The 26097-nt window shown below is 48.0% G+C and overlaps 1 protein-coding gene across 3 annotated transcripts in view; it reads right to left on the minus strand.

The window, feature by feature from the left end:
* Window positions 1-26097, minus strand: part of NTRK3 (neurotrophic receptor tyrosine kinase 3) — a 219728-nt gene that overhangs the window by 83946 nt on the left and 109685 nt on the right. For all 3 annotated transcript variants that reach the window (XM_075159884.1, XM_075159883.1, XM_075159885.1), the window contains exon 12: window positions 13998-14186. In XM_075159884.1, coding sequence (XP_075015985.1) covers window positions 13998-14186 — 189 coding nt within the window. The remainder of the gene's footprint in view (window positions 1-13997; window positions 14187-26097) is intronic.

Here is a 26097-nt window from a genome sequence, read left to right on the forward strand (position 1 = left end):
GTAAATCAGAGGTGCCAGCAGCTACAAATGAGGGCCTTTCTCTGCTGCAGCTTCCATCCTTTCTCCCCTTCAGTACCGGCAGGAAAAAAAAATAAAAAGAGCCTGCAGCTCCCATTCAGGTTGAACTACATGTGCCATCGCAGCCTCACAGCCAGGCAACAAGGTAAGAGCTGCAGGTATAAGCTTGGCCGTGGATGCTGGGCTCCTGCCCCCACTTCCTTTCTTTTCAAAGAAAATAAAATTGAGTTTGTATTGACTACCGAGAAAATAAGACAACATTATACAGGACACGACCCTTCACAATCAAATTAGGTCATTGCAACGCCATAACTAGCACGGAATATGTAGCCCTGATAGCATATAGGATCAAGGAGAATGATTTTATGCAGCAAACATTAAAAGACAAAAGGAAAATGAATCACATCAGGACATGAAGCAGAACCAGAGTGTGAGATAAGTTTAGAGCGGCAGGAACAAGCAGCACTCCTGTCTCAGGGCTTCCCTCCCAAACCCTTCCTCTGGCCCCATTCAAACTGACCTGCCACTTCTTAGAGCTCATAGTTAAAAACATGGCAAGTGCTGGGAAATATCTTTGCCACTTCCTGCACAGCTTCCTCGCTTCCCCATCCCCAGAGCTCTGATGGTTTCCAAAAGAGTAAAGCCGCTATTCACAGAACAGGTTTCCAGCTGTGGCCCTCGCTGTGTCAGCAAAATACCCAACAGCAACGCACTCAAGGTGCTGATTTCAGGAGTGCTGAGATCTGTTTAGATAGGGGATTTAACGTCCTACTTTTGCTGTAAGTCACCACTTCTGTGTCTATATATACATTGCACACAGATCATCAGAAAATAAAAACCAAACGCATGGTCCAGCTGTGCAGACTTTCACCATCATGGTTTGGCACTCAGCTCTCCTCCCATCTCCCTCCCCCACATCTGAGAGAGCTCACATCTCTCAAATATCCCTTGTTCAGACCCTGTTCCTCAGTGTACCCCTACATAGGTCCCCATCCCAGCTCTCTCATACCCTCTCCTGGGCGCTTGGTCTCCCATAGGAAAGCCCTCATCACCCAACTGCCGAGTGATCACCAGCAGAGACAAATCCATAAAGCTGCTTCAACCCAAACATCCCTCTATGAGAGGGGAGGGCAGTCTCCAGAGGACCCGCTGCACATGTTGGTAGGTACTTATGGTGATGTGGAGGCCACCGCGTGTCTCTGGAAAGGTGAGGGTGAGTAGCACTAGGTGTAGCAGCAGTGCTGTTCATCACTATATCGAGACTGTGAGGATCTAGATGTGGAGCCTGGGCTCTGCGTGAGCTGGGAGGTGAGTACTGTCACCCCAGGCAGGTCAAAACCCAGCTCAGCACAACCCCCCCGTGCCTGTTTCACCCCATCAAGCAGAGGAATATGCACCCAATATATTCATCCTGCTACATGCAGGAAGGAGGACACAAACCTTTATAAAACCTATGATTTACATAGCAGTCTGTGGCAGTGGTTTCCCAACTGCATAATGAGTACATTAACTTTAGCTAAGCTGATTCTCCAGAGATGAAGAGATGGAAAAGAATAATCGAAGCAAACTGTTATAGAGTTTTTGATTAAGCAGCTGATGATCAATAAAAGTTATCTGCAGGGCACAGAGTGTTAATGAGCTACCATTCCTGTAGCAAAGAAACACCTGAGCCCATGTCCCCCGCTCGCCACAGCCCACCGAGGTCAGCAAGACCTGCTCCTCCAGGACTGACAACACGAGAACATGGGCCATGGAGTCCACAGGTCTCTTCTGCCCTCGTTCCTGTTAAAAGGGCGATGGTGGAAGAAGGAAAAGAAATAACCTTAAAGAGGAACGTGGCTAGAAAGAGAGGAATGAAAAAGGTTAACAGCCTGATTCAAGGCTTGAGATGCTATGTTTGGGGGAAAAAAAATAAATTGAAAAGGCATTCATCACCTTCTCAGACAGCTCCATTAATTTAAAGAGGCCTTAGAGCTCTGCAGCTGTAACGCCGGCACCCAGCACACCTACAGCAGGCAGCAAGAAGGACCAGCCAGCCGGGCTACCAGCTCTCTGCAACCAGTGATGCAAGGCACAAAATGACCCACAGCACATCTCATAATTACTATCCCGTTAGCCCTTCCCCCACAGTGATGTCACTGCAAAGAAGTATTAGGTGTTAAATCTTAACACTTATCAAGATCTTAAATTCATCCCCAAAGATTCTAAGGCATTAAAGAGTGGACTTTATAGAGAATTTCTCATAATAATGTAGCCACCTGTTTAATAGCAAGGCTGCACAAGGGTTTCAGAGAGCAAGTGGAAAGGAGAGCTTCACATTAAAGCTACAGAGAAGAGACGAGACTCACATCAGCAGACATAGAATATCATTACCTCTGCCTGAATTTAGCTATTTCACTGTAACTAATCAATTTTACTCTCCCAGAAATGTCCGGAGAACTGTTAGTGACCACAGGGAGCTGCTAGGATCTTTGTTTTACATTTCCTCCCAAAGTTGCCTCCTCTGACAGCCCAGCCCAGCCTGCCCACAAAAGGGATTTGTTTTCCCAAAACTCACTTAGCCTTCCCGTCTTTGGAGGGTCTAGGGAAAGCTGAGAAAAAATCAGCAGACAGGATACTCTTTCTGGAGTGTCCCAAAGGGAACAGAGGGGATGAACAGCACATTAGGATTTCTCCCCCAATTTCTCAAATTCTCACGGAACTGGGGATTGCAATTGCCCTCTGCAGAGACTGCATCAAGACAGATCATTAATACTACTCGATGCGGAGGATCTTTTGTATTAAAAAAGCACTGCAATTACTTAGTTCAAATCTCTATATTATTCATAAGATCCATATCTATCATGGATATAGTATTTACACTGCTATGGGGAAATGTAATAAATAAGGCAATAAGCGCTTCCTTCCTCCAGATCAAGATGAAAGTCTGCATCTTGGAGAGCAGCGCTTTCCTTGGGCAGCGAGGCTCATATCCCAGGCTCCCCACTCAATTCCTTCAGCCAGGAACTAAAGCCAAGGTAAAAAATAACTGCTCTTCCTCTGAGCCCACCACTCGGGCTCCAACTCCAACCAAGCGGGCCAGGAGGCAATGCCTAGGTGGAATGAGGTCGGCAGAGCTCCTAGGAGGTCGGCAAGGAAAGGTCTCTTCAGAATTAGCCAAGAGAGCAAAGCAGAAACATGTTAGACAGTAGCATGGCCCCCATGGAGGTGGAAAGGAGAATTTGGTCTAACATGTCTGGAAAGGAGCAGGAATAGCTCTGAATTGCCGTTTTGTGGGATCATAGTATACAGCTGACAGCTCCAAGAACTTGTTTGTCCATCTAAACCCCTGACTCCAAAAGACTGGCTCTGAAAGGACTTCAGGTGGCAACTCATAAACACGCAACACGGTCCGGCAGGCTGAACATGGGCCAGACTGCTAGGTGTCAGCAACCTGGTGTGACCTTGAGCAAATTGATGTCTTTCCAGCTGCCTTTCCTCATCCATAAAATGGAGATGAAGATGCTTGGCAGCCCCTTGATGGGCTGGAAGGAGAAATGCCTCTTTCCAGGAAATAGTGGAGGTGCAAGATGCCAGGTTACTTCTCCTCATTAAGGTTAAGACATACCCCATCCCTCAAATATTCAGCTGCCTGCTATGCTCTTAGTAAGATTCCCCTGACATTTGGGCTCTGCTGGGATCTGGCATAAGAACAGGACAGTCCCACCCCACCCCATTTCTGGAATTTGCCCAGAATTTATTTTTAACACAGCCTTCAGTGTGAACATTTGTGGTGGGATTCGTATGAATTCATGCTGATCTCTGACTCTAAGCTAGCCTCATCCCGGCTGCGCCAATAGCCAGAACCGTCGAAAGAACAGACGGCACAATCTCCCCCATCCTGAACAAGGTGTCTAACACAGGGCAGACCCAAAGCATCCTATCTCCTTCCACACGTAGGAAGGAAGCTTTGGGCAGACACCTCAGAAGGAGCTTCTCCTGCTGTCCGGGGGTCACTAACTTGGCCTAGAGTATAAGACACATCAAACAGGGCCCTAAGCTGGGCTTAAAATGATCTTTCAAAATCATCTAGCCCTTTGCCAAGCTCTTTATTTCTTTTTGGTTTTGGATTGTGAGCAATGGGATAGAGCGGAAGCTGTGGCCCATCTGAGAGAAGACTTGAAGATTGGGCTGCAGCTTTCTGGTATATCAAGACCTCAGGTATGGCTTGAAGCATGAGGTCCTTTGCTTTGGTATACACCTGATGGCCATCATCTCCCCTTACTCAATGCTCCACATCAATTACAGTGCAGAATGTAAAATGACTGATGCTTTTAATACAAAGGGCCTGTCATTTATTTATTAGCTGGCGACAGGCCCTGCAGTCCAGGATGGATGCATTATAAATCAACTGCATTTCTAACCATTAAAAATTAATCCAATTCATAATGTAGGACACCCATAATTTCCTTATTAGTGTTGAGTGTGAAGGATTTCTCTTTCTCCTCCCTTGGTTTTACTTTGCTTCTTTGATTTCCCAAAGATCTTGCTCATCTGAGGATTAGCTTAGCTTAATCCTGTAAGAGGGAGGGGGAGGGGTGGGAAGGGCTGGGGGAAGGGAGACAAGAGCTGAAGTCATTTTGTTCCAGTGTTTCCTTCTAATTGCAAATTTGCCGTATATACTTAGGAGACTTAGCTGCCTTGTCTCCTAGTCACACTTATGGGAACCAGAGAAACTGCTCGTCCTGAATTTAAGAGATGCTTGTAGGGAAAAAAAAACCCACATAGATCCCTTTTCCCATGCAAAGGGAAAAAAAGGAGGTATGGTGGTGGGACAGGGAACGATGATGTAAAACCTGTTAAAATGTATTAGCAAGATAGGAACAGGTGTCCAAACATAAACCAGTACATTTCAAATAGATCAAATATATATATATGAGATATATATATAAAAATAGGTAGGTATCGTAACCTTCAGCCTCTGTGTTCCAATTCATTGAGGAAAAATAGGTTAGTAGGGCTGAAAGAAAGGTGTAGCGTTTTTGCAGACCCACAACTGTGACAGAGAACCGCAGGTACTGCTGCAACATCAGCCACAAAAAGGAACTTGGAACTAACATCAGGAAAAGCTGAGTCTACATGAAGCTGTAAGTCATTGTTTAGTTTGAGTACTGCATCCCATATTGACCACGCTTAACTGCAGACGGCAGGACAGCCCGATCGTTGACGTACACACAGAAATTTTCATGCTTTCACTGAGTCAGTTTGTTCCTGTCTCTTAAACAGATCTGTCTAGCTAGGGGCAGGGAGAAGGAGCCCGAAAAACAGATTCAAGCAGGGTTCAGCATTAGGTAACTTACAGTCTGTTTAGGAATGAGCGTGCAGGAATCTAAAAATGGATTATGCAATAAACCCTGCTTTAATGGGAGACAAGCCCAGGCACCGAGAGCAATCCTTACATGCTGTGAATTCAATGTACTTTTCACCTCAAGACACTTGCATACAAATCTTACATCAGCTACATGTGGAAATGGGTTTGCTGAGTTCTCAGCCGGGTCTGTTCACTTCAGTAAATCATGCCAAGTTCAACAAGGTTAGTGCTTTACTCTTAACCGTGGTGCGAGACAGCTGCTTCAGTAGCACACCTGCAGAAGTGGTGCCTTCATTAGCAGCAGCATCTTCCTCCATCCCATCAACATCAATGGCAGTGAACCTACTCCCTGTCCGCACCCACAACCGACGAGAGCAAGACAGCCAGAAGGATGCTGAGGCGGACTGGAAATGTTCAGCAACCAAGAATGACAATTTCTGCGTTTTTGTTGTATTGTACATGAACTAATCAAGCTCCGCTCTATAGAGAGCGGCACTGCTCCGCCTGCCCCGTGCCATCGGGAGGCACGAGCATCACTGCCTCCCCAGAGCCAGCCACCACGCTAGGCTGGGAAACAAAAGCCCCCTTTGACATGAGAAGCTCTTTAGGCAGAATTTCTTTTTATGTGGGTTTTTCCCCAACTTTCAGGGCTGAACGGGGTATTTTGGGCTGTCTAGCCCAAAAGCAGCACTCAAGGTAAGTTTTTATATTTTTAGCCTCTACAGCTTCTCTGCTAGATCCTGGGCTGTACTTCTTGTCCCACAGGGCAGCGCTACTAATAATGTTCCTGCTGTGTGTGCAGTCATGCAAAACTGCTCCAACTCCTAAACAATAGCGGCAATTTTTAATCAGGAATCGTAATTTAACCGGAGAATGAACAAACAATGAGAGCCTGCAATCTTCTAACCAGAGAGACAGCTCCTGTCTGACCGTGATGAGTCCCCATGCACTTCTGAGAGCTAGATTTTAAATGCGAAAACTGGTCCAGTTAGACTAAAAATTCACAACACAATGTCCTTGCAAACTCTGGGAGCTCCCGGTGCCCTCAGGGGTACCCCACGGCCACAGGCACATCCCCCTTGTCCCAAGAACACAGAGGTACCCTAGCCTCCAGATATTTTCCCAACAGCCAAGCATTATAAGCCGCAGTAAACTCATTAAAAACAAGATAAATGTTTAACTGATGGCCAAAATAAATCAGTATCACAACTCTACCCACACGGACATACACATACCAGCTATTTTTAAAGCGACCCACAGCCAAATTCACACAATCAATGAGCCATTAGGAGAATACTCTTGAACCTCCTTCGTTACCCCTGGGGTAACACCAGGTCTGCCCAAGTTTGCAATAGCCTCAGGTCATGCACTGTGTAGCTACCTCTTGTCTTGCAAGGGACGAAGCCACAGGCATGAGGAGCGTTGGCTGATGAACAGAGCCCTCCTTTCTCTGGCACGGACACCTCCTTCAGGCTTAAGAGCACCTTGGGGTCAAGAGCACTACAAGCACAACTGGATAGGGTGAAGCACCGATACCTGGGCACGCAGCCAATAACGTAGGGAATGAAAGTCTGCTTTATCCCCATTTCAACCCACTCCTCTTCCCTCATCCTGCTACAATGAGTCTTGACTCATGCCAGACCATGGGTGAAAAGCACGCCTGTGCTGCCAAGCTCCGTACACCCACTAGAAATTGGAGATGCAACCATCTTTGATGGCTTCGGGCAATCCCCGGCAGGGGAACTGCCTAGTCCGGAGCATCGTGGCATCCCTGGCTTTGCTGAGGAAAGGCAGAGCTGTGAGGGTGCTTAGCAGAAATCCACGTATACTTCGGCAGCATCAGTTGTGAGGCGGAGGTGATCGGTGCGTAGGTGTCACCTTGCAGGAAGCTGAGCCATGGGGAATGAAGAAGAGCTGATTCAGCAAGTGTTTTATACCATGCGCATCCCACGGTGCATGGGTGAGCAGGTGAAGAACACATGCCCATGTACGCAGGGACGGTGGTGTGTGCGTGGGGGCCAGGGGGTGCTGCAAGACCAGTGGGAGGGTGTGTGAGCTCCTATATGAGATGAGTGGGGGGCTAGATGCAAGATGGAGTATCAAGAGTGCACATACACATCCTCCATGAGATGGTGCATGTCTTGGGCAGTCCGGTCCAACCCATTTGATGCAGGGACAACGCTGCCAGGCAGCGAGAGCAGCCTGCTGTGCTAGAGCCACTCCAAATCCAGGAGGAAAACAGCTCAGGACCTCCCCTCACCTGGCTTGTTAAGTGCTTGACACTTCACACATCATGGGCTCCCTTTCTGAAATCACCCCAGGTAAGCCCACCCTGCTTGCTGGCCCCACAGACACCGGGATTAAACGGTCCAGAGGAGTAGGCAGAGTTTTGTATGAGAAAATACTTCCCCGTCCACTCCTTGATGTCTGTATCCAGGAGTATTTCCATCACCAGGGCAGCCTCTCTGGAGGCAGGTCAACATTAGCAGCCCAAAGCCATGTTCTGCTTGATTTAAGGGTTTCTCTTCCTACTGGATCCCCATCACCAGGAACGTCCTGCCCAACATGTCATCACCCACCGCAGCTCTGTTGCCAGCGTCGCTTCCCCACGCCGGGGCTCGGCCCCCTTTGATCTCAGGTGTTGCTACAAATATCTTCAGTAAACACACGTTAAAGTAACAGAGATAGGATCTAAAATCCAAACAGCTGCAGGAGGTAATCGGCTTGTGTGCAAACCAAGTCAGATGCACACCACATCTGGAGCAAGGCAGGGCTGCACTGCTGGCTACAGCAGCTCCTTCTAAAGCAGGCAAGGGCCCGGCAGAGCCACGTTTCCTACTCTCCTTTTCTTTCTCTCGGTACAGCCACACAGACAACGTCTGCAGAGCTGGCTGAGGGGCAAGGTATACGCAACGGATTTTGCCAGCCTTTCCAAGACCAGCCTGAAGAACTCTCATTTCTGTAGCACCATCATGGCAGGAAGGTCTGCAGGTTGACGCACTGAGCATGAGGTTGCAACTCAAAGTACAGGTGCAATAGGTGGGATGGGCACTCCGCCTCTGCAAACACAGGTTGGACTCCTGAGTTCTGGAAAATGTGGATATTTCTTCCGCTTGCTCTTTCAGAGCTGGGTGAAACGACACAGAGCATAAAATAGCCACAGGTAAGGAAAACCAGCTGAGAGGGTTGGGAAGAGCTGAGCAGGTTGGATCGAGTCCCACTGGCCATGGGATCTCTCCTGTTAGTCAGATGTTGCAGCCTGGAGAAGGGGACGAGAAGGCAATGCTGGGCACAGAAGTTGTTCATTCCTGCTCTGGGAGGTGACAGAAGCAGTAATTTTTCTTGCTCACACTTTTCTTCAGGTACCTGCAACATCTGCTCTGGAAGCAGCCAGCCAGAGCCTGTGGGGTTTCTTCAATATCCAAATCTTTTGCAGGACGTTCACGTCAGCACTTGGAGCTCAGAGCAGTTTCTATGAGAGGCAACCACAAACCAGAAGGAAGGGAAATCTGGAGGCAGAGGGTCATTGCAGCGACCTCCAATGCCTTCCACCTGCTGGCAGCTGAGTGTTGAGGTCAGGGCTTTTCCACAGACTCAAGCCAGAAACCCAGGCTTTGCTAGGACAAATGAGGAGACACAGAATAGAGTAGCAAAACACACATAAATGAGAATACAGCTACTCATAGGTCCTCATTAAATCCTCTAAAAGTATCTCATGCAGGTTGACTGAGAAGGACAAGACCATAAGACAGTGAGGACCCCCAATGCAGAAAAGCCTCGACCCACAAGTGCCTACTTCAGAGAAGCAATGAGCATTGGGTCCTGTTGGAGAAGAGCCTGAGGCTTTCATGTTAAAGGAGAGAAGAGGAAAAGAGAAGTTTGGAGAAACTGGAGAAACAGCAGAGAGCTGTGGGAGGAACTGAGACCTGTACAAGCTGGTCCCAGACTGGGCACTGGGCAGCAGAGTGCTGCTGTCAATTCATACTGGGCTCCACATTTATATTGCATGAAAATAATATTTGACAAATCCTCTTATTCTGGGGCGGGGGGGGAAGGAAAAGTTTCTCTTTTCCACTACCAACAGGATCAGTTTTCTTTTTTAGCCAAATGAAACTGCAAGCGTTTATGGCTTTATTTTTATGTTGTTTTTTTTGGCAAAAATGGGAACATGAACTGACCAAAAATAAAAATGCTGCATATTTTTTAGCTTCCCATGCCCAAGAGGAACAAAACACACTAAGCAAACAAAAAGAATTTACAATGGTAAGGGTAAATATCCTTCCCATTTTTGTTTTCAAGACCTATCAGAAAAGACGTAAGGAAAGCTATTTGTTTAAAAAATATGATTTTTGAAATGACCACAATGTTCCTTTTAGACTGTACTGAAATACCAGATAAAGACAGGGTACTGAGTGAAAGAGTACTGATGGCACTTTTATTGTGTGATTTGCCTTGTTTTTTTCTGAAGTACTTCTTTTTAGCCGATTACCATGTATTTACAGTTAGTGTAATTATATCTAATTACTTAATTAGCATGAATACATGTAATTACTAACTTCGAATATGTAATTATGTCAGGGCAGCCTGTAATAAATGAGGTTGAAAAAAACCCTCATTAGGACTCTGCGGAAGGACGGCTGCTCCACCCGTGTGGAGAATGCATCCCAGTCCCCAGACTGCGCCAGTCCTGGAAGAGGAAAACACAGCCAGCTCCGGTCGTGTCTGGCAACAACCTCCACCAAAATCAAACCACTTGCCCAAAAAGTCTAGCTTCACAGCTCTGGTGGAAACTGAGCATGATGAAACCTCCACTGATGGGATACAGGAGGAGATCTGCAAAGGATCCCCAGATTCATTTTCTCCATCGAGGTTTGGATTTTTTTCTCTGATTTGTGTCAGAGACCTCTTTAGTCAGACAAGAAATATGAAGGAACAGAGCAACTGCAAAACTGTGCTGTGGCATCTGAGTAAAGCTTGAGAGATCAGATCCAGGAACTAATCTCCATCTGATGCATTGTGCTGATAATAAATTACTACTATTAAAGTAAAACAATCTTCCAAAATGTTTCTTCTGAAACATTACCAGTCTTTCACCATAAAAATCTCCAGCTACTCATAATTACCCATTTTGCAAATTCAAATCCTGAACATCAGGAGATGGAGCTAAGGTTAAAGTTGCCGTTACTGCCAAGAAGCATATGTATGAAAATGATGTCCTACCAATAGCCTCATGAACTTATTTCAAGCTGATGCTTCCTTTTTTTCCCACTGATAGGAGCTATCAATTGTAATGAGCTGACTTTTCCTGCCCAGAAGGACTGATAGCCATTTTCTGGACACAAATGAGGGTAGACTGGACCATGTTTTGCATTACCGAAACCCCTGACCATAGGTTGAAGCTATGTGGTCCTACACCTTTCTCCTCATCACATATTCTGACCACAGTGCTTGCTCCACGACAAGTCCTGTTCTTCTCTCATCTCTTTATTTCCAAATATAGAGAGATGCGAACTCATCACAACCTGTTGCTCCTCCTGCTGACATCTGCCAAGCAGATATGCCACTTGGTTTCTCTTCCATGTGCAAAAGATCAGGACAAAAAGACTATTTCAGCTTATTCTTCTGAAATCGATTTGTGATTGGACTGTCCCCATGGCCAAGCTCTTTGCTTAACTCTCCAGGTAGGGCTGAGGATGGCTGAAACAAGGATTGGTTGCAAACCCTAGTGCTGCCCAGCACGCCATGGAGTTAGCGTAAAGATGGGGGGAGCATCTTCTCAAAGACTCAATGCTTCATCACAAGAAAACAGGATGGTGCAGTTTCTTCCATGGTTCTTTGAGAAGCCCTCAGCCAGGAAGGGAAAGAGGACCCTGAGCCAAGCTTGTCCCTCCTGCTCCTCTAAATCAGACAGTAGCAGAAAGGGGGTAAGAAACAACTGCAAAAATCCCAGAAGGTCAGAGGTAAGAACTGGCTCCTGCATCCTTCATCCCATCGATGCGAGGACAGCACATCCCCAGTGAGGAACATGTCTCTATCTCCTTGAGGACACGTTAACGAGAAGAGCCCACAGGACAGTATTGCACAGCGGGAGTGAGGGGCTGCAGCTCCGCAGGCAGGGAGCTGCTCTCCATATTTCAGCTGCAATTCCATTATGCAGAGCTAAGTGGCTGGGAATAAACATCTGTCATCCCTGCGTGATAAGCGATGTTTGATAGTATAGAGGGTGACAGAAATCTATATCACATCAATGTACTATTAATACTGCATTAAGCATATAGAGTTTGCCCTCCTCCTTGCAGCGCGGTAATGGGTATCGGCATGTCCTCAACCCAGACAACATCCAAGAGCACAGGGATGCTTGCAGGAGGAAGGAATGAGAAAAGCTTCACAATGGAGAGAGAAATCGCTTGCTGAAGATGTTGCTCTAGCAAAACCTCCCTGTAAAGGAGAGACACTGGGTGCCACAGGGCACCTTTGCTCACAGCTGGTGGGTGCCAGGAGGGAGGTGACAGCTTGCATGAGTACAAGCTCAGCAGGGTATCGAGGCATTCCCCAGCCCAGAGGAGTTCTCCTCTCTACACATGACAGCACATGAAGAAGTGTTTGTGTCCAAGATCTGGACAGGGGAAAGAAAAACCCGCCGGCATGAAAACCACAGGGAGAACGGGAGCAACAAATATTCTCCAGCTCAGGTTTAAGTTGAGCAGAGCACATCAGATCAAACAAAACCCTTACAGTGAAAGCTCCCCAGAACATGGTTAATTTAAAAGGTGAGTTATGAAACTTTCCAGCCTCAAGCAAAGCCACCAGCGAAGTCAGAAGTTTTCCCCAAGTCCTGGGGACTAAAATACAATACACACACCAAATCCAACCCTGCCTGAGGTCTCGAAGCCTCGTGAATGACAAGCAAATCTAAAAAATATAAGGGCTTTCAGCCTGCCAGCATCCAGCTGTGGTTTGCCTCTTCTTAGCACCCAAAAGGAGTGTCTGGGCGGGGGGGACTTTGGTTTCAGCCCCGCTGCCTTGCAGCCCCGGGAAACCTGGAGCTCGGGGGTAGCGATTTGCTGTGGATTTCCAAGTGTGCACAGTTATCACCAGTGTTGCATTTCACCCCTGTGGCACCTTCCACGGGAGAAGCAGCTCCAGATGCCACCCCCAAGCATCTCTGTGAACTCTTCAGATCCTAATCAAATAGCCCCGTGAAACTTCTGAGGCCTTCCCCCGCAACCAGCCCAGCTCTGACAAGCCCCACAGGGCAAATGCTCAGAGCAAAACTTAATCCTTTGAGGTTTAAGCTTTGCTACTGCACAGCTGCAACAGCACCCACGTCTTGCAATGGTTGGCGCATAGGTTAAAGAGATTCGAGAGAGCACAGGAGGGGAAAGAACAAAATAGGGCAAGGGGAGCCCCCCCTCCCAAGCCATCAGAATTTGTAAATCATTTTGAGATGAGGTGCTATAAGAAATGTAAAATATATAATTAACGGCACAGAAAAACCACACTACATTCAGCTTCTTTGCTCCTGCCTAATCACCGCCCTCCTCCTCCCCCTCCCCGCTCTATAAACAGACCAAATTTAGCACATTAAAATGAAAATCAAAGGGAAAGCCAGGCGCGTTCATTGGGTACACCCCATCGCTCCGGCAAGCGAAGCACGGTGCTAACAGCTTGGGCACCGGCTCGCAGCGCCCGGGAGGGGCTGCCCCAGCGACACCTCCACGGGAGCAGCGGCTGCAGCTCCACACCCCGACGGGAGGAGCGGTGGCCGGGGAGCAGCACGCTCCTGCCAAGCACTTAATGCTGAATGAGTTTCTGCAGGTTGGGAGATCGGCCTCCTCCCTGTTTGCAGGGGCTGAGTTATGTCTCCTGTGCTCGTGAGTCAGCAGCAGCCAAGGGGAGAGCAGAGGCGACTTCAGTGCGGCACTCCCTGCGTCCTTTTACCCAGCGCTTTTATTCTACGCTCAGAATTTAGGCGCGCAAAAACGGAGAGGACCACTTGATCGCCACCTGCTAGTCTAATGAGCCCAGTTCACAAGCCAGATTTATAAGGGGAAGCCGCAAAAGCTTTACAGAAGCCCATGAAAACAAGACAACCAGCATCTAAGCCTCCTGTTCTTTATCTCCACGCATCTGCTCCATCTATGGCCACGTGTCCTGAGCTTCTCCCTGGCCCAGTGGGGAGCCAAGGAGGCAGCCCCATGGCTGGAAAACTGCTGGAGGAGGAAGGGGAGGCAGGTCCTTTCCCCAGCCAGGCAGGGGTCACCTCCATCCCCACGCTCCCAGGCGGCTCTTGCTCACGCCTGGGACCTCACGTTCGGAGCCAACATAACTGGCTTCGAAAGGCACTTTCAGGCAAGGGGGGGAAGGTGACTGGTGGGTGGCGGAGGGAGGGTGAAGGGAGGTGAAGGTGAGAGTGGAAAGTCTTCTCTGGAAGTATCTACATGTATGTTGTGATTTCTGAGACCTGAGATTCACTTTGGTTTCTGGACCATACCAAGACCCACTCTCCTCAAAAACCTCCTTCTCTTCTTCCTCATCCTTTTAACCTCTTCCTCCTCGCCCTCCTTCCCCCAACCCCCAACCCATCCCCTGGTCCTCACAGAGGGCTCCGACCGGATCGGGCACTCACACGTGTCTGGCTTGTGGCAGTTGTGACCTTGTCGGAAGTACTGGGGGTTCTCGATGACAGGAATGCGGGTCATGCCGATCACCACTGTGTCCGGGCCAGCATCCAGGGACGAGGGCGTCGTGATGCCATGGTTGATGTGGTGGAGGGGACTGGCTGAATCCTCCTCTCCGCTGATCACTGCTACGGGACCTGCAAACACCACGCACATCTGTCAGGCACAACAGGGGAAAGGGGACCCACGAGACCTATTGACTGCGCAGGTACGGATCGTTGCTGGTCGGCAACGGATCACCACCAGCCCCTGGACAGGATGCCTGTCCTAGCACTCCTGGCAGTTGTCCCATCCCCAGGGCTAGTTTCTCCAGGCAGCTCGCAGGGCATGGAAGACACTTCAAGTCTTCTTTCCGGGTTTTGGGGTACCAGGCTAACAATCCTGCAGGGGTTAAAGTAGCTACAGGTGACACCACAGCAGAGGTGAGTCCCGCACAAAGTCCTCTCCTAGGGCTGTCACAAGATAGATCGGTCGCTGTGGTGCCTGTATACCCTGGCATCACCAGCGTGGCAGAATACATAACTGAGCTTAGACTGGAGAAACATCACCCCCGAAGAAGATCTATTTCACCCCAAACTCACATGCACACCATTTCTCTTGCCCAGCGCATTACCCATCTTGTTTCCCCTCCTCTAGTTTCACCCGGGCACACACACAGAGCCCTTCAGTCAGGCTGATACCTACAGGGACCCACGATGTACCGGAGCAAATCCTGCTCAGCTCATGCTGCCTCCCACCACCACCACGACGGTGAATGGCAACTCTTCCCCCTTACCCTCCTGACCCCGAAAAGTTCACAGCATCATTAGACAGCATCAGGATGTCAGGCCTTAACGTATTATTCCCCACTTCCATCTATTCTCACCCATCCTGGGGTCTGACCTGCAAACCAACATCACAAACACCTCCATCATGAGGTGAAACCATCTAATCCATGCTGCAACCGTTCATGCTGCGTAAACACAGGATCCTGAGGAGCTGGGCAATGTGGGGACCTCACTGCAACCTTCCATGAGGACCTCCCCATATTCACGTGGGAAGAAAAACCACACTCAACTAGAGATGCTCTTTTTCTCCTGTCTGGATGCTACCAGGGGCTACCAGAAGCTCAAGCAAAAATGAGCAGAGATGCTGCATTGAGGCTTCAAATCTATTCAGAGAGGCCAGTCTTTTACCTGCATCAGATAGAAAATGCCTCTCTCCCATCAGTAATCTACTTCTAATTGGACAATTACTTTGTTATGTAGTACTAGCAACAAAGAGGGGAGTTTTCAAGCCATTTTACTCTCTGAAGCTTCTGGGAGGACAGGGCGAACACCGGCTCTATGCAGTCATTCTGCCTGCATTAATCTAGTTTAAAGGCTGCTCAGTTTTGGAGCTTCAAGTATTGTTTGTTCTTCCAAGTGGGATATAATAAAGTTATTGTGTAATTAGCAGAGTCCTGGCAGCCGTGACAGGTGTTTTAGTCACAAGGAAAAAAAAGTCTCTCCCTTTATTGTGAATTTTTCTGGCAGGTTCTGGCTTTTTTTTACATTACTCCCCGGGCCCGCGTGACTTCCAGCTTTTGAGACGCAAAGGCAAAATTCAGTTCTTGCCGCAAGATGCCTCTGTTGGGACTATGCACACTGTATTTCTCCAAACACAAAAAGCAAACAAGCAATTTCGGTTTGAATTACTTTTGTTCTTTCGTGATGTTAATTCTTTGCAGGTAAACCAGGAGGATTGGGTTTTGCATGGCGTGCACGTTCCTTCAGCTGTACCATGCACTGCTGGCCAGCCCGGCTGTGGTGGGAAGGGGAAACCTCTACATTTCAAGGTGCAGTTCACAAAACAAGTCATAAAAATATCAGCTGGTATAGACCGGTGTAAATAATTTGAGGAGAGACCATGAAGATCTCCCTTGCAGTGGAGCAATGGGAGAGGCTATTGAGGGCTTATTGCTTTCCCTAAGCAGCCAAGGTGTTGCTTCAAAGCAGGTACCTAATGAGGCAGTGGAATGTGAAAGGCCTCTCTAGTGAATGATATGAAGGAAGTCTTCCCTGTCCTCTGAGAGCAGAAATCACACCTTTGTGACAAGGAGCAAAGAGGACATCTCCTACAGCATTAGTACTGGAGGGAGATGGTTGGTTTCATAACCAACCATGGGACGTACGCCAGGCTGGCACAGACCCTGCTGGGGACATAGTTCTTGGGGGCTCACAAAGCCCTGCCAGCACTTACCCCTTGCTGTTCTTGCTTGCACAGCACCTCCTCATTTTTAAGGAACACGGATCATGGCGGTGTTGCTCTGACACAAGCAGGTTAGAAGGACATGGCTATATCTAAAAGAGTAGGGCACGATCAAGGAGGTCGGGTACTTGCGAAACTAAGTACAGCCAGCGTCTATTACCCAATGTTCTGATGGCAATTTCCTTCCAAAAAACAGATCCAGAGTCTGACCTTCTTTACACTCCACAGGTTTTTTTTCTGCAGCTCACTTCTTAGGAGAACTTTCTACATGTGTTATCCCTAGTTCCATGCCTGAAACCTGTCCAAGATCTGTTGGGTAAGACGTAACCATGTCTCAGCTGATCCACAGCTGCACTCCCATTCTCCAGCAAACTCTGGGTCCTGTGAATGGACTCAGCCTCTTAGTCATCCAGCTCAAGTCAATGCTGCCAAGCTTAGACATTTACAAGATCTACCAACCCTTAAAAGCCTCCGAGCAGAACTCTGATGCTCCGTGACCATGTCAACCCCTTCCTATTTCTGCAAAAGCGTGAAACCCCAAGAACTGCCAAGGCACTTGCAGTCCTGCCACCACAGGGATAGTACACCACATAAAGCATATTCTATCCTTGCAATAATCCAGGGACAGTTTACTGCCTCTGACTGTATTTCCAGGTCTTGAAAAAAAAAACAAAATAAATCACATTCTCAAGAGTCCTAAGGAACACACCCGATGGACGCAATGCACTAGCTTTCAAGCTTTCAGAAACGTTTCTGATGACAGTTGGCACTGAGCTGGCATGGACTATAACATACCATTCAGCCAATTCATCCCAATATCCTGCACAGGATATAACTGGATTAAAGACATAATTTATAGTTGAGGACTTCTCCAAGTTTCTCTTATTAACTTTTGGGGTGGAGGGGTGTGTAGAAATCTGGACATTAACTCTTACAACACAGTCATGGCTCTTTATCACTTTCATTCCCATCTCTTCTGGCTGGTCACAGCTGAGATCCAGTTCCCTCTAAACACACAGCCGCTCTGTTGCCCCTCTGAGACTCAGACGAGCGCTGGACTCACTGCGCAAGCCTGAGACAAACTTTAAAAACATCATTGATATCAAGAAGTCACCGATCACTTTTATAGGTTTGACTATTGCTCTGACACTCAAAATATATACTGCCATTAGTAACTCCTCGAAATAAAGCAGCTACCTAGACTTCAATTTTTTTTAATGTATCTTGGCAATAGCATATATGTTTTGCTGTTAAGTAGGTAAAGAGGTTGAGTTTTGAGGTATAATGCTGACGAATGGCTTTATTTGGAAGAGTTCTTACCGGCTTCAGCAGTGCATTTTCCAGGTAAGGTAAAGGAAAAATGGAGTAAAAACAAAAAGAGAGTACAGTTTTTAAGATTTAGGTTTACCTTCCACTTGACAAAGAAATGGGCAGAGGGACATAGAAAAGAAGCCAGTTTTGTACTGTAAAAATGCAGAATAATAGTCAAGGATAGCCTGGGGTAACGCCTGATATGCCGTCTATGATCTTGAAACACAATATAAAATATTTTGGAGCTCCTCTGAAACTTAAAATCTAAACAGTGATGCAGTAACTGTTTCTGTGAATAACTCAGCCTGTGCTACAGACAAACATACTGTGGTTATTAACTATAAAAAGAGTCTATTTCTTAATACTTTAAGAAGCCTTTGTATGTTCTGAGCATCGAACGTGTCACGTCTATACTCTGAAAGGCTTTTGATGGCTCTCCTTCCATCCAAGCAGGGGTCTCGCCAGCCAGCAGCATCCACACTGCCTGCAAGGACAGAGTTTGGCTGTTCTCCGTGCTAACCCCATGCAGTTTTCCTGCCAGGGAAACAACATCAGCAGCAGTGATGGAGCCACAGAGCTGCAGGGAAAGGCTGGGGAGATATTAAGGATGCCCCAGGGCTACCCCTGGGCGAAGAAGCGGTCAGCCCCTGCTCCAGCCCAGCAGTACAGCCACTGCCAACCTGCCCCTTGGCAATGCCAGCGGGAGAGTCAACCACGACAATCAGAAAATTAGGGTCAAAATGAATCTGATGTTAACCAAAGAGCAGCAAGGCAGCTTGAAAATGTTGCTTTTGGAAACATCACAAGGAGCAATACTGTTCTCCCTTCCCTCATCTCCTCTACAGCCAACTCCCCTTTCCCAAGAAAGACGCCTCATTCAAACACCACCGTTCCCAGCCTCATCTCCACCCTCTTTTCCCCCCCCAGCCTCCCAGTCAGGCTATGCTCCATCCATCCCAGCAATGTTCCAGCTCTTCTTGCTTTGAATCCATCCTGATATCGTGTCCACAAATACTGAGCAAATACTCTTCCAGATTGCCCTAAACTCTCTGCTTTTCAGAAAATCTCCTATCGTTCTCTATTCAGCACTCTTCCCTGTGGCTAAACTGGAGTTGGGCTTGGTGTTTTCCTTCAACTCCTTGTTTATCTGGAAGCTCTGTAAAATAGAATATACCTTTTAGTCCATGTCTGTGAATCGCCTGGTTCGTTCACATTGTTATATGGACAACTTGTTACTTAAGAAAAATAAAGCAAATAATAATAAATAGCTGAGGGACCCCCTGTTTGCATGATCTTATCATAATGGTAAATTATTTATCAAGACTAATGTTTCTGATAAAACAAAGGCTCAGGAATATAGGGTACTTTATAAATAACCACAGATTAGAGAAGATAAGATAATGGTCACTTCATACGCATCCATAACATAATGAATGCTCCAAGGCAGATAGGTGAAGAAACAACAAAAACTCCAGCTTGCTATCACAGTAACCTCTCCAAAGCAACAGAAATGATTGAAGGTGTAGAAAACATGACCTCCAAGGGAAAAATGAAAGAATTATGCTTTGTGTTGAGAGGAGAAGACTGAAGGGACACATGATAACAGCCTTCAAATATGTAAAAGGTCGCAGCGAAGAGAAATATGATAGCTGTTCTCCATGTCCACTGGGGATAAAACAAGAAATAATAGGTTTAAATTGCACTGGGGGAGATTAGGGTTTGAATGTTTTCTCTAATGCCTAGCAGTACGGCTGGTTGAGCACTGGAACAGATAACCCAGGGATGCTGCGGGAGCTCAGCCACTGCCGGGCTGGGAGGGGAAAGGTTAAAGAAACTTCTTTCAAGGACAGTTTAGCTACAGGGCCTGACGCTGCTCAGAGCGCTCCCAGGCTGCAGCACTTTTCACCTGCAACCAAACCACCCTCAGCAAGGAGTGCTCTTCCCTTCTTGATACTTCCAAAGAAATTCCAAGCAGGGACCTTGCCAGCGCTGCAGACCAGGTTTGGGCAGCATCTGAGGCACCGTGGGTGCAGCACTGGACCGGGATGGGGCCATGGTCTCTCCAACATGGTTTCAGAAAGGACAACTCCATCCACATCCCAGGCCATGTGCTCAGGACAGAAACTGAGTTTGCTGAAGCAGAGAGCGATGAGGCGAGTGCTCAGGGCTGCAGGGCAATCCCCCTCTCACCACCCATGCCTCCAGGAGCTGTCGCTCAGAATATCATTTTTTGATCAAAAATGATCACTGCAAGAGCTAATTGTGCCATCTATGTTTGCCTGTGTAATACAAAGGAGCCATATAATTAACCTACTTAATTAGGAACTGTATATGACCCATAACTAGAAAAAGAAATGCTCCCCTAGTAAAGCGGGTCACCATGCGTTGTATAGCAAGCACTGAAGCAGACCTCATTAAACTCCAATATTTATTATATATAAAATCTTCTCCTTCTTTGACTTCAAACCTCTGTTGGCACTTCCATATTTCCCTGATCTTAATCTTAAATGCTGTTCTTCAAAGGGCCATATCACTGACTGGCAAGTAGATAATTCCAAGACAGGATCTCTCAGCCTAGCTTTACAACTCAGAGCTATGGATATGCATATACAGGTTTATTTTTAACACAGATAAAAAACTAACCCCAAACTTCAATTTATCAGGAAAACAAACAAAAAAATGAAAAAAATTAGAAAAAAATTCCAACCTTTTGCTGGAGCTGAAATCAAACCATCCCCCAGGGCTGATCCCTGCACCAGCAAGGAAGGGAACTGAAACTCATAAAAGAGTAAGCGCAAGCACAACAAATACAATTAAAAATCTAGCCGTGCTCAGAGCGATATTGCATTTACTGTCTCATAAAGAGTGCCTTGTCCTGTCAGGCAAACAAAAGGAAATCAATTTCTTAATTTTTATTGGCAGATGTGGGCACGGGGCCAAGTCAGCGCTTGGTGCCTGTGTGGAACCTGCTTGGAGCCAGGCTGCCGTGGGCTCCAGCCCATTCCCTGCCCTCCCGCAGTGGGAAGCAGCCTCTTCTCCAAATCCCTGGGGTCACCAATCCAAACCGCAGGATGGTCCATCACATGGAACCTCTCCCCCTGAGTCACAGCAGATCCCTCAACTTGTACAAAACACTGGGCTTTAACCAGTGACCTCCCTAATTCCAGTCCAGTGCACTTGCTTTGTCGCCATCACCTCAACCAGGTCCAAGTGGCTTTTCCCACACCCATACAGCTCAGTTCTCTCTCCCTGCCCCAAATTTACCCTGGGATATCCTCGCATCCTTGCACAACCCCTGCAACACGCCACAGGAGCTGGAGGGCATGACTGGAGAGGCTGGCCCGTACGGCACGGCTCTTGCTCGAACCACACCATGATCAGCTGCAGAGCGTGCAAAGGTGCCGACCCTTCCTCTGCCATGGCCCATGGGGGACAAACTCTCCCATCAGCTTTTTGGGGAAATAACACATATAAAAGGTCATATCCTTGAGCTTTGCAGACAGATAAAGACTCTGAGAACATAAATTTGAGTTCTCAAAGGGGTCTACTCCAAATCCTCAGCTTCCAGCCCCTCTGGCAGCAAAGGCAGGAGCAAATGACCAAGCAGCAATCCATTTTCCCCTCTCCTGAGTGAGATGATAGGTTTGGGGCCCTGACCATCTCGAGGAGGTGAAGATCCCACTGAACTTCAGGGTGAAAGGGAGTGAGGGACAGGCCCGGGGGCCCTGCACCCACCACTGCTCAGGTTGGACACGTGACTCTTCCCTCACCCTGCTGCCACTCTCCACCCTCTTATAAATTGCAGATGCATTGTCGTACTAAAAAGGACAACGTCAGATCCGTTGTCAGTGGGCGATCCCTACACAGGCAATCCTTAAAGCACTTCAGGATCTTTCCTGATGAAACAGTCTGCCAAAATGCTGCCGTTTACTAAAGCCCCTTTCCCTTTTTACATATTGACGTTTCCTTCTCTCTATGATTTTTTCAGGTGTTTGCAGGGAGAGAAGGCAGCTCTTGCTGCAAAGGAGGACACAGCAGCCCTGCACATTCCTCCCCTTGCCCGTGCCAGCCTCTAGCCGCCCAGGCAATGCCAGCATGGAGCATCACTCCAGCCCCATCGGGGGACAGAGAATCCCCAAACCTCTCCCAATCATCCTATGTCCTTTCCCTCCTCCGCCTTTCTCAGGTTTATTTATTGAGCTTAGACACAAACCCTATAAGCACTCACACTCAGGAATGGAAACATTAAGATCAAATCGTATAAAATATAAAGTCAATGCATATGACGGCACAAATGCATAAATCCAGCAGATCAAGCAACAGAAAATGCTTACAGTAAAAACGACAAGACAATCTGATAATTAAAAAGGGAGGGATCTGACAAGCCAGGGCCGTGGATGACAGCAAAGCCAGCCAGCACCTGCAGGAAGGCAAAGCAGGAATTTTTACATCTAGGCTTAAAGCTCCCAGCCCAGCGGTACCAAACCTCTTCAGCTCAGAAGGCATACAACCAGGAAAGGGACCGCAAACAGGGCACGGGGGTAACCAGGAAAATATTTTAGATCCTGCCACGCAAGGATCTGCTGACTCTAAGTATCGACAAGCCAACACCTTTTCCCACATTATAGGGGATGGATTCTGGGAAGCCACTTCATTTGCCAACAGGAAAAGGTGTTCACCGCTGAGGTCAGGTGAAACAACTAGTTGTAGTACAGACAACAGAAGAGGAAGAAAAGTGCGTTTTATTCGATTGTCGCTGCAGGGAGGAAAACAGTATTTTGTCTGGCAATGTCAGTGCTGGCATTCAGACCATTCCCAGTCACTTTCCACCTGGCTTCCCCCCATTTGCTGGTCACAAGCCAATTTTTCCCACTGCTGAGCGTGCATGCTCCCCAGGGGATGTGAGGAGCCAGCCAGGGTCCAACACATCCATCCTTGCAAAGAAACCTCCTAAGATGGTATCTTGGCATGGCAGAGCTGGCACCAGCAGCTCCCAAAGAAACGCGCACCTGGATGAGGCAGAAGGAGCGAGCAGAGGCAGCCGGGGATGCGGCGTCTGCGCACAGCCGAACCACCCCCACGGCCCCGCTGCAGCCCTCCTGCCCCAGCCCCAAGATCAAGGCTCAGAAAGGGCTGGTGGGGCATTTGGGTGGCTGTTGGGTACCAGATGTACAATGAGACATCAAAACGAGGTCCCCGCTGCCTTATCTCCCATGCACAAGGCCATCATTTCCATCCTTCTGTATGGGATCAGCTCCATTTGAAGCCAAAACCTCATTTTCTTCCCCCAGGTCTCCATCATGCCACTGCACCCAGCCCCCAGCTCCAGAGCTGGGCACCACCCTGCCTGCCCCAAATCCTCATCTTATTACCATTTACCTTTTTTTCCCCTTTCTTCCTCTTGACTAAAGGATTGCCTCTTGTTTTTTTCCAAACAAAGTCACCAAGCTGTCACCTCGGGGGCACCTTGAACTCCGGAGCGGCACAGGCTTTACGAGGCGAGAGCTGGGCAGCGGCTGGGTAAAGGCCTCAGCAGCGCCTATTAATCTTTTGGCTCACTCATCCCTATCACAGACACACCGTAAAAATGATATAAGCATTTCATTCAAACAGCGCTGCAGAGGGAGTGGGGGAGAGCATGGGACCGATTGATTTCCAGTATGTCTGCTCTTTACCTCCAGGTATAAATACAACAGCAAAAATCAATCGGAATAACATCATATCAGCTTTCTAATCTCTTCTGTTCGCAAGACGCACTTTATATACTGCGGCATTTCCTACAGCTTGTCTACAGGAGGCCCCGGCATCTCCGCACCCCCCAACCCACCCGTGCGCAGCGAATTCCTCGCTCTCAGCCCCTCTGGTGAAAAGCTTCAGGATCTGCACATCCAAACCATGGCTCTTCCCCTGCTCCATGCGGGAGGTGCCAAGAGGTGTCCCAAAGCAACGTGCCTTGTCCGCGTAAGAGCAGCACTAACACGCACTTGCTGAGCCCCAGGTCATGTTCGCATTTCCTAAAAGGAAGAGGCTGGCTCACTCACACCCCTTCCCCAGTGGATGGAGGCTTGCTTAGGGTTGATGGGCATCCAGGTGTGCTGCCAAGCACACCGAGGGGGACAGTCCCGCCGACACAGGGACACAGGCGGGGCAGCAGCAGTATATACTTTCCTCACACCCTCAGGACCCCATGGCTGTATTCACCCAGGGGCTCGCACATGGCCATGATGGCATTTTGCCTCCTCGTGAGCATCCAGCACACACAAACACCCAGGCCCGGAGCAGGGCTGCCTGCTCAGCACTGAGCAGATGCATTTCCTTTCCTCATTTCCAATTTATCATCAACCCAAGGCTTTTATCCTCCCTCCTGGCCCCCAGCCACAGCAGGGTGAGACTGTGACAAACTGATAAACATTTTCCCCGAGCCCTTGCTCGGGTGAATGTGCGAACGCAGCGTGAAGCTGGAGAAAGGGCTGCCTGGCGAGGCATCAAGGGGCCATCTTCTGCAAACTCCAGCTCAGCACAGAAGCAATGCTCTCCCCCACCTCAAACCAGACCTTGGTTGAACAGCTGCAAGATGGAGAGAAAAGCAGAGGTGTTTTAAGCTGTACCTCAGTGTTATCTTGCAATTCAGCCAACAAAGAACATGCACACAATGTGCATTAAGGCTGCGGCACCTGCATCACCTTCAACACTGTGGCCAGCGTTGAGTGAAAGCTTTGGGATGTGGTATCTAACCTGCTCAGTGTGGAGCTCCCTCAGTACAAGGGGGCCACCAGTGATGTCTCGGTGAGGGGCTCCATGCACGGTTCCACCACCTGCGTGTCCAGCCCGCTGCTGGATTGCTGACCTGAGCCAAGAGCACGATGCTGCAGGAACCTATGTCTGTGCCAGGAAATACCTAAAACAGCAAGAACCACTGAAAGTCTCAGAGGCAACAGCTGGGACCACTACTGCCCTCCTGCCCAAGGGTTTTCCTGACTTTTGCCGAGACTGATGCACAATCCTGCTTAATAAACACCATCCATGTAGAGAAAGCCCTGCCAGCAACAGCTCTGCAGCACAAGCCAGGGCAGCAGCACACACTTCCCACCAGCCAGGACCGCTGCACATTGAGGGCAAGCGCAAGCGTTGGGCATGTTTCTCGTTAGCTCCTTGACCGGGTTCACCAGCCGCCTCTGTCCCCCTCCCACCACTCCCCTTCCCATGCCTTGGCCGCTGCAAGATCAGTCTTGGGTCATCTTGATCTACTTGGAAAGCTTAGCCGCCATGAAAGCAAAGCGCTTGTCCTCTGGCTCCAATCTCTTACTGAAATTAGTGCCAATGGAAGTGTCACTATCAATTTCATAATGTTATTGGATGGACGTAAAACTGGGCCAAGTCCCATATTCCTGACGGGCCATCAAAGGAGTGAGGATTATGGGTAAGGAGACAGGCAGCCCTGGCAGGAAAGGCAAAGGCTCCAGATCAATTAGCCTGACGAGGCTATCTTCCAGCCACATCACTTCGTGCTGACACCAGCGCCTTCTCCCCGGAGCCTGGCCGCCCCTGCTCCGAGAAGGTTTATTTTCTCCAGCGGTAACCGGAGCCTCTCTGAGTCCAGGGAGCTGTGCATCTCCCTCTCCAAATATCCAATTTATGAGACTCCCAAGGCACTGAGGGATTTTGCTGTCATTACAGAATATTAATTTTCAGGCCTCCTTATTTTGGTTTAATATTCTGTCAAGATAAAAAAAATCACACATTAAAAATAAATAAATAAATAAATGTTCTGCATTGCTCAGAGGTTTCAAATGGAAGGAGCGCTCAAAATGTAAATTACCTGGCACAACACACGGTTTGTCTTTGCTCTGTGTTTTTCTTCTTGGGTTTTTTTCAAGATCCTGCTTGGACCATGAAACTAAACTGGTCAGTACCACCATCTGGTTCTCATGCAGCAATTAATAGTGCTTGTAATTTTTCAAAGTTTTCAGCTGTTGCTTTTTTGGTCAACTTTTGACCTTTTTGGTTTTAAATGGAATTTTTATGAAAACATCAAACAGCCATCGAGGCTGCAGATGCCAATGGACGGGGTTCACTTCCAGCAGACGCCCCGCATGCCCAGTCCCTGCCAGCAAGCGAGTGACTGCATTCGCTCAGGGTGTGAATTTGTAGCCCCAAACTTAAAATCAGACCCGTGATGTTTACTTTCAGGCCAAAAGATAAATCCTTACGTGGTCAAAAAATAATAAAAAATCCTTGCAACCATAGTTTAACTTGGTTCATGCATGAAGGCAAAGAAAATTTGAAACTTGTGCCTCTCAGAAAGTCAATTTTTTTTTCCCTCCACAGCCCTCCTTGAGATGATCTGCAGCAGTGATATCAGTCTCTCAGATTTATTCTATCCCAAGATAAATAGTGTGTTGCTTACAGAATCAAAACGTATTTAACTTGTATAATGGTTTAAATCCTGAATCCGCTCCCACAATATTATGAGACTCTTCTGGAATATGAAGTCCATGTCAGAAATAT

The sequence above is a fragment of the Calonectris borealis genome, chromosome 11, assembly GCF_964195595.1.
Source record: "Calonectris borealis chromosome 11, bCalBor7.hap1.2, whole genome shotgun sequence".
In the NCBI taxonomy this organism is placed as follows: domain Eukaryota; kingdom Metazoa; phylum Chordata; class Aves; order Procellariiformes; family Procellariidae; genus Calonectris; species Calonectris borealis.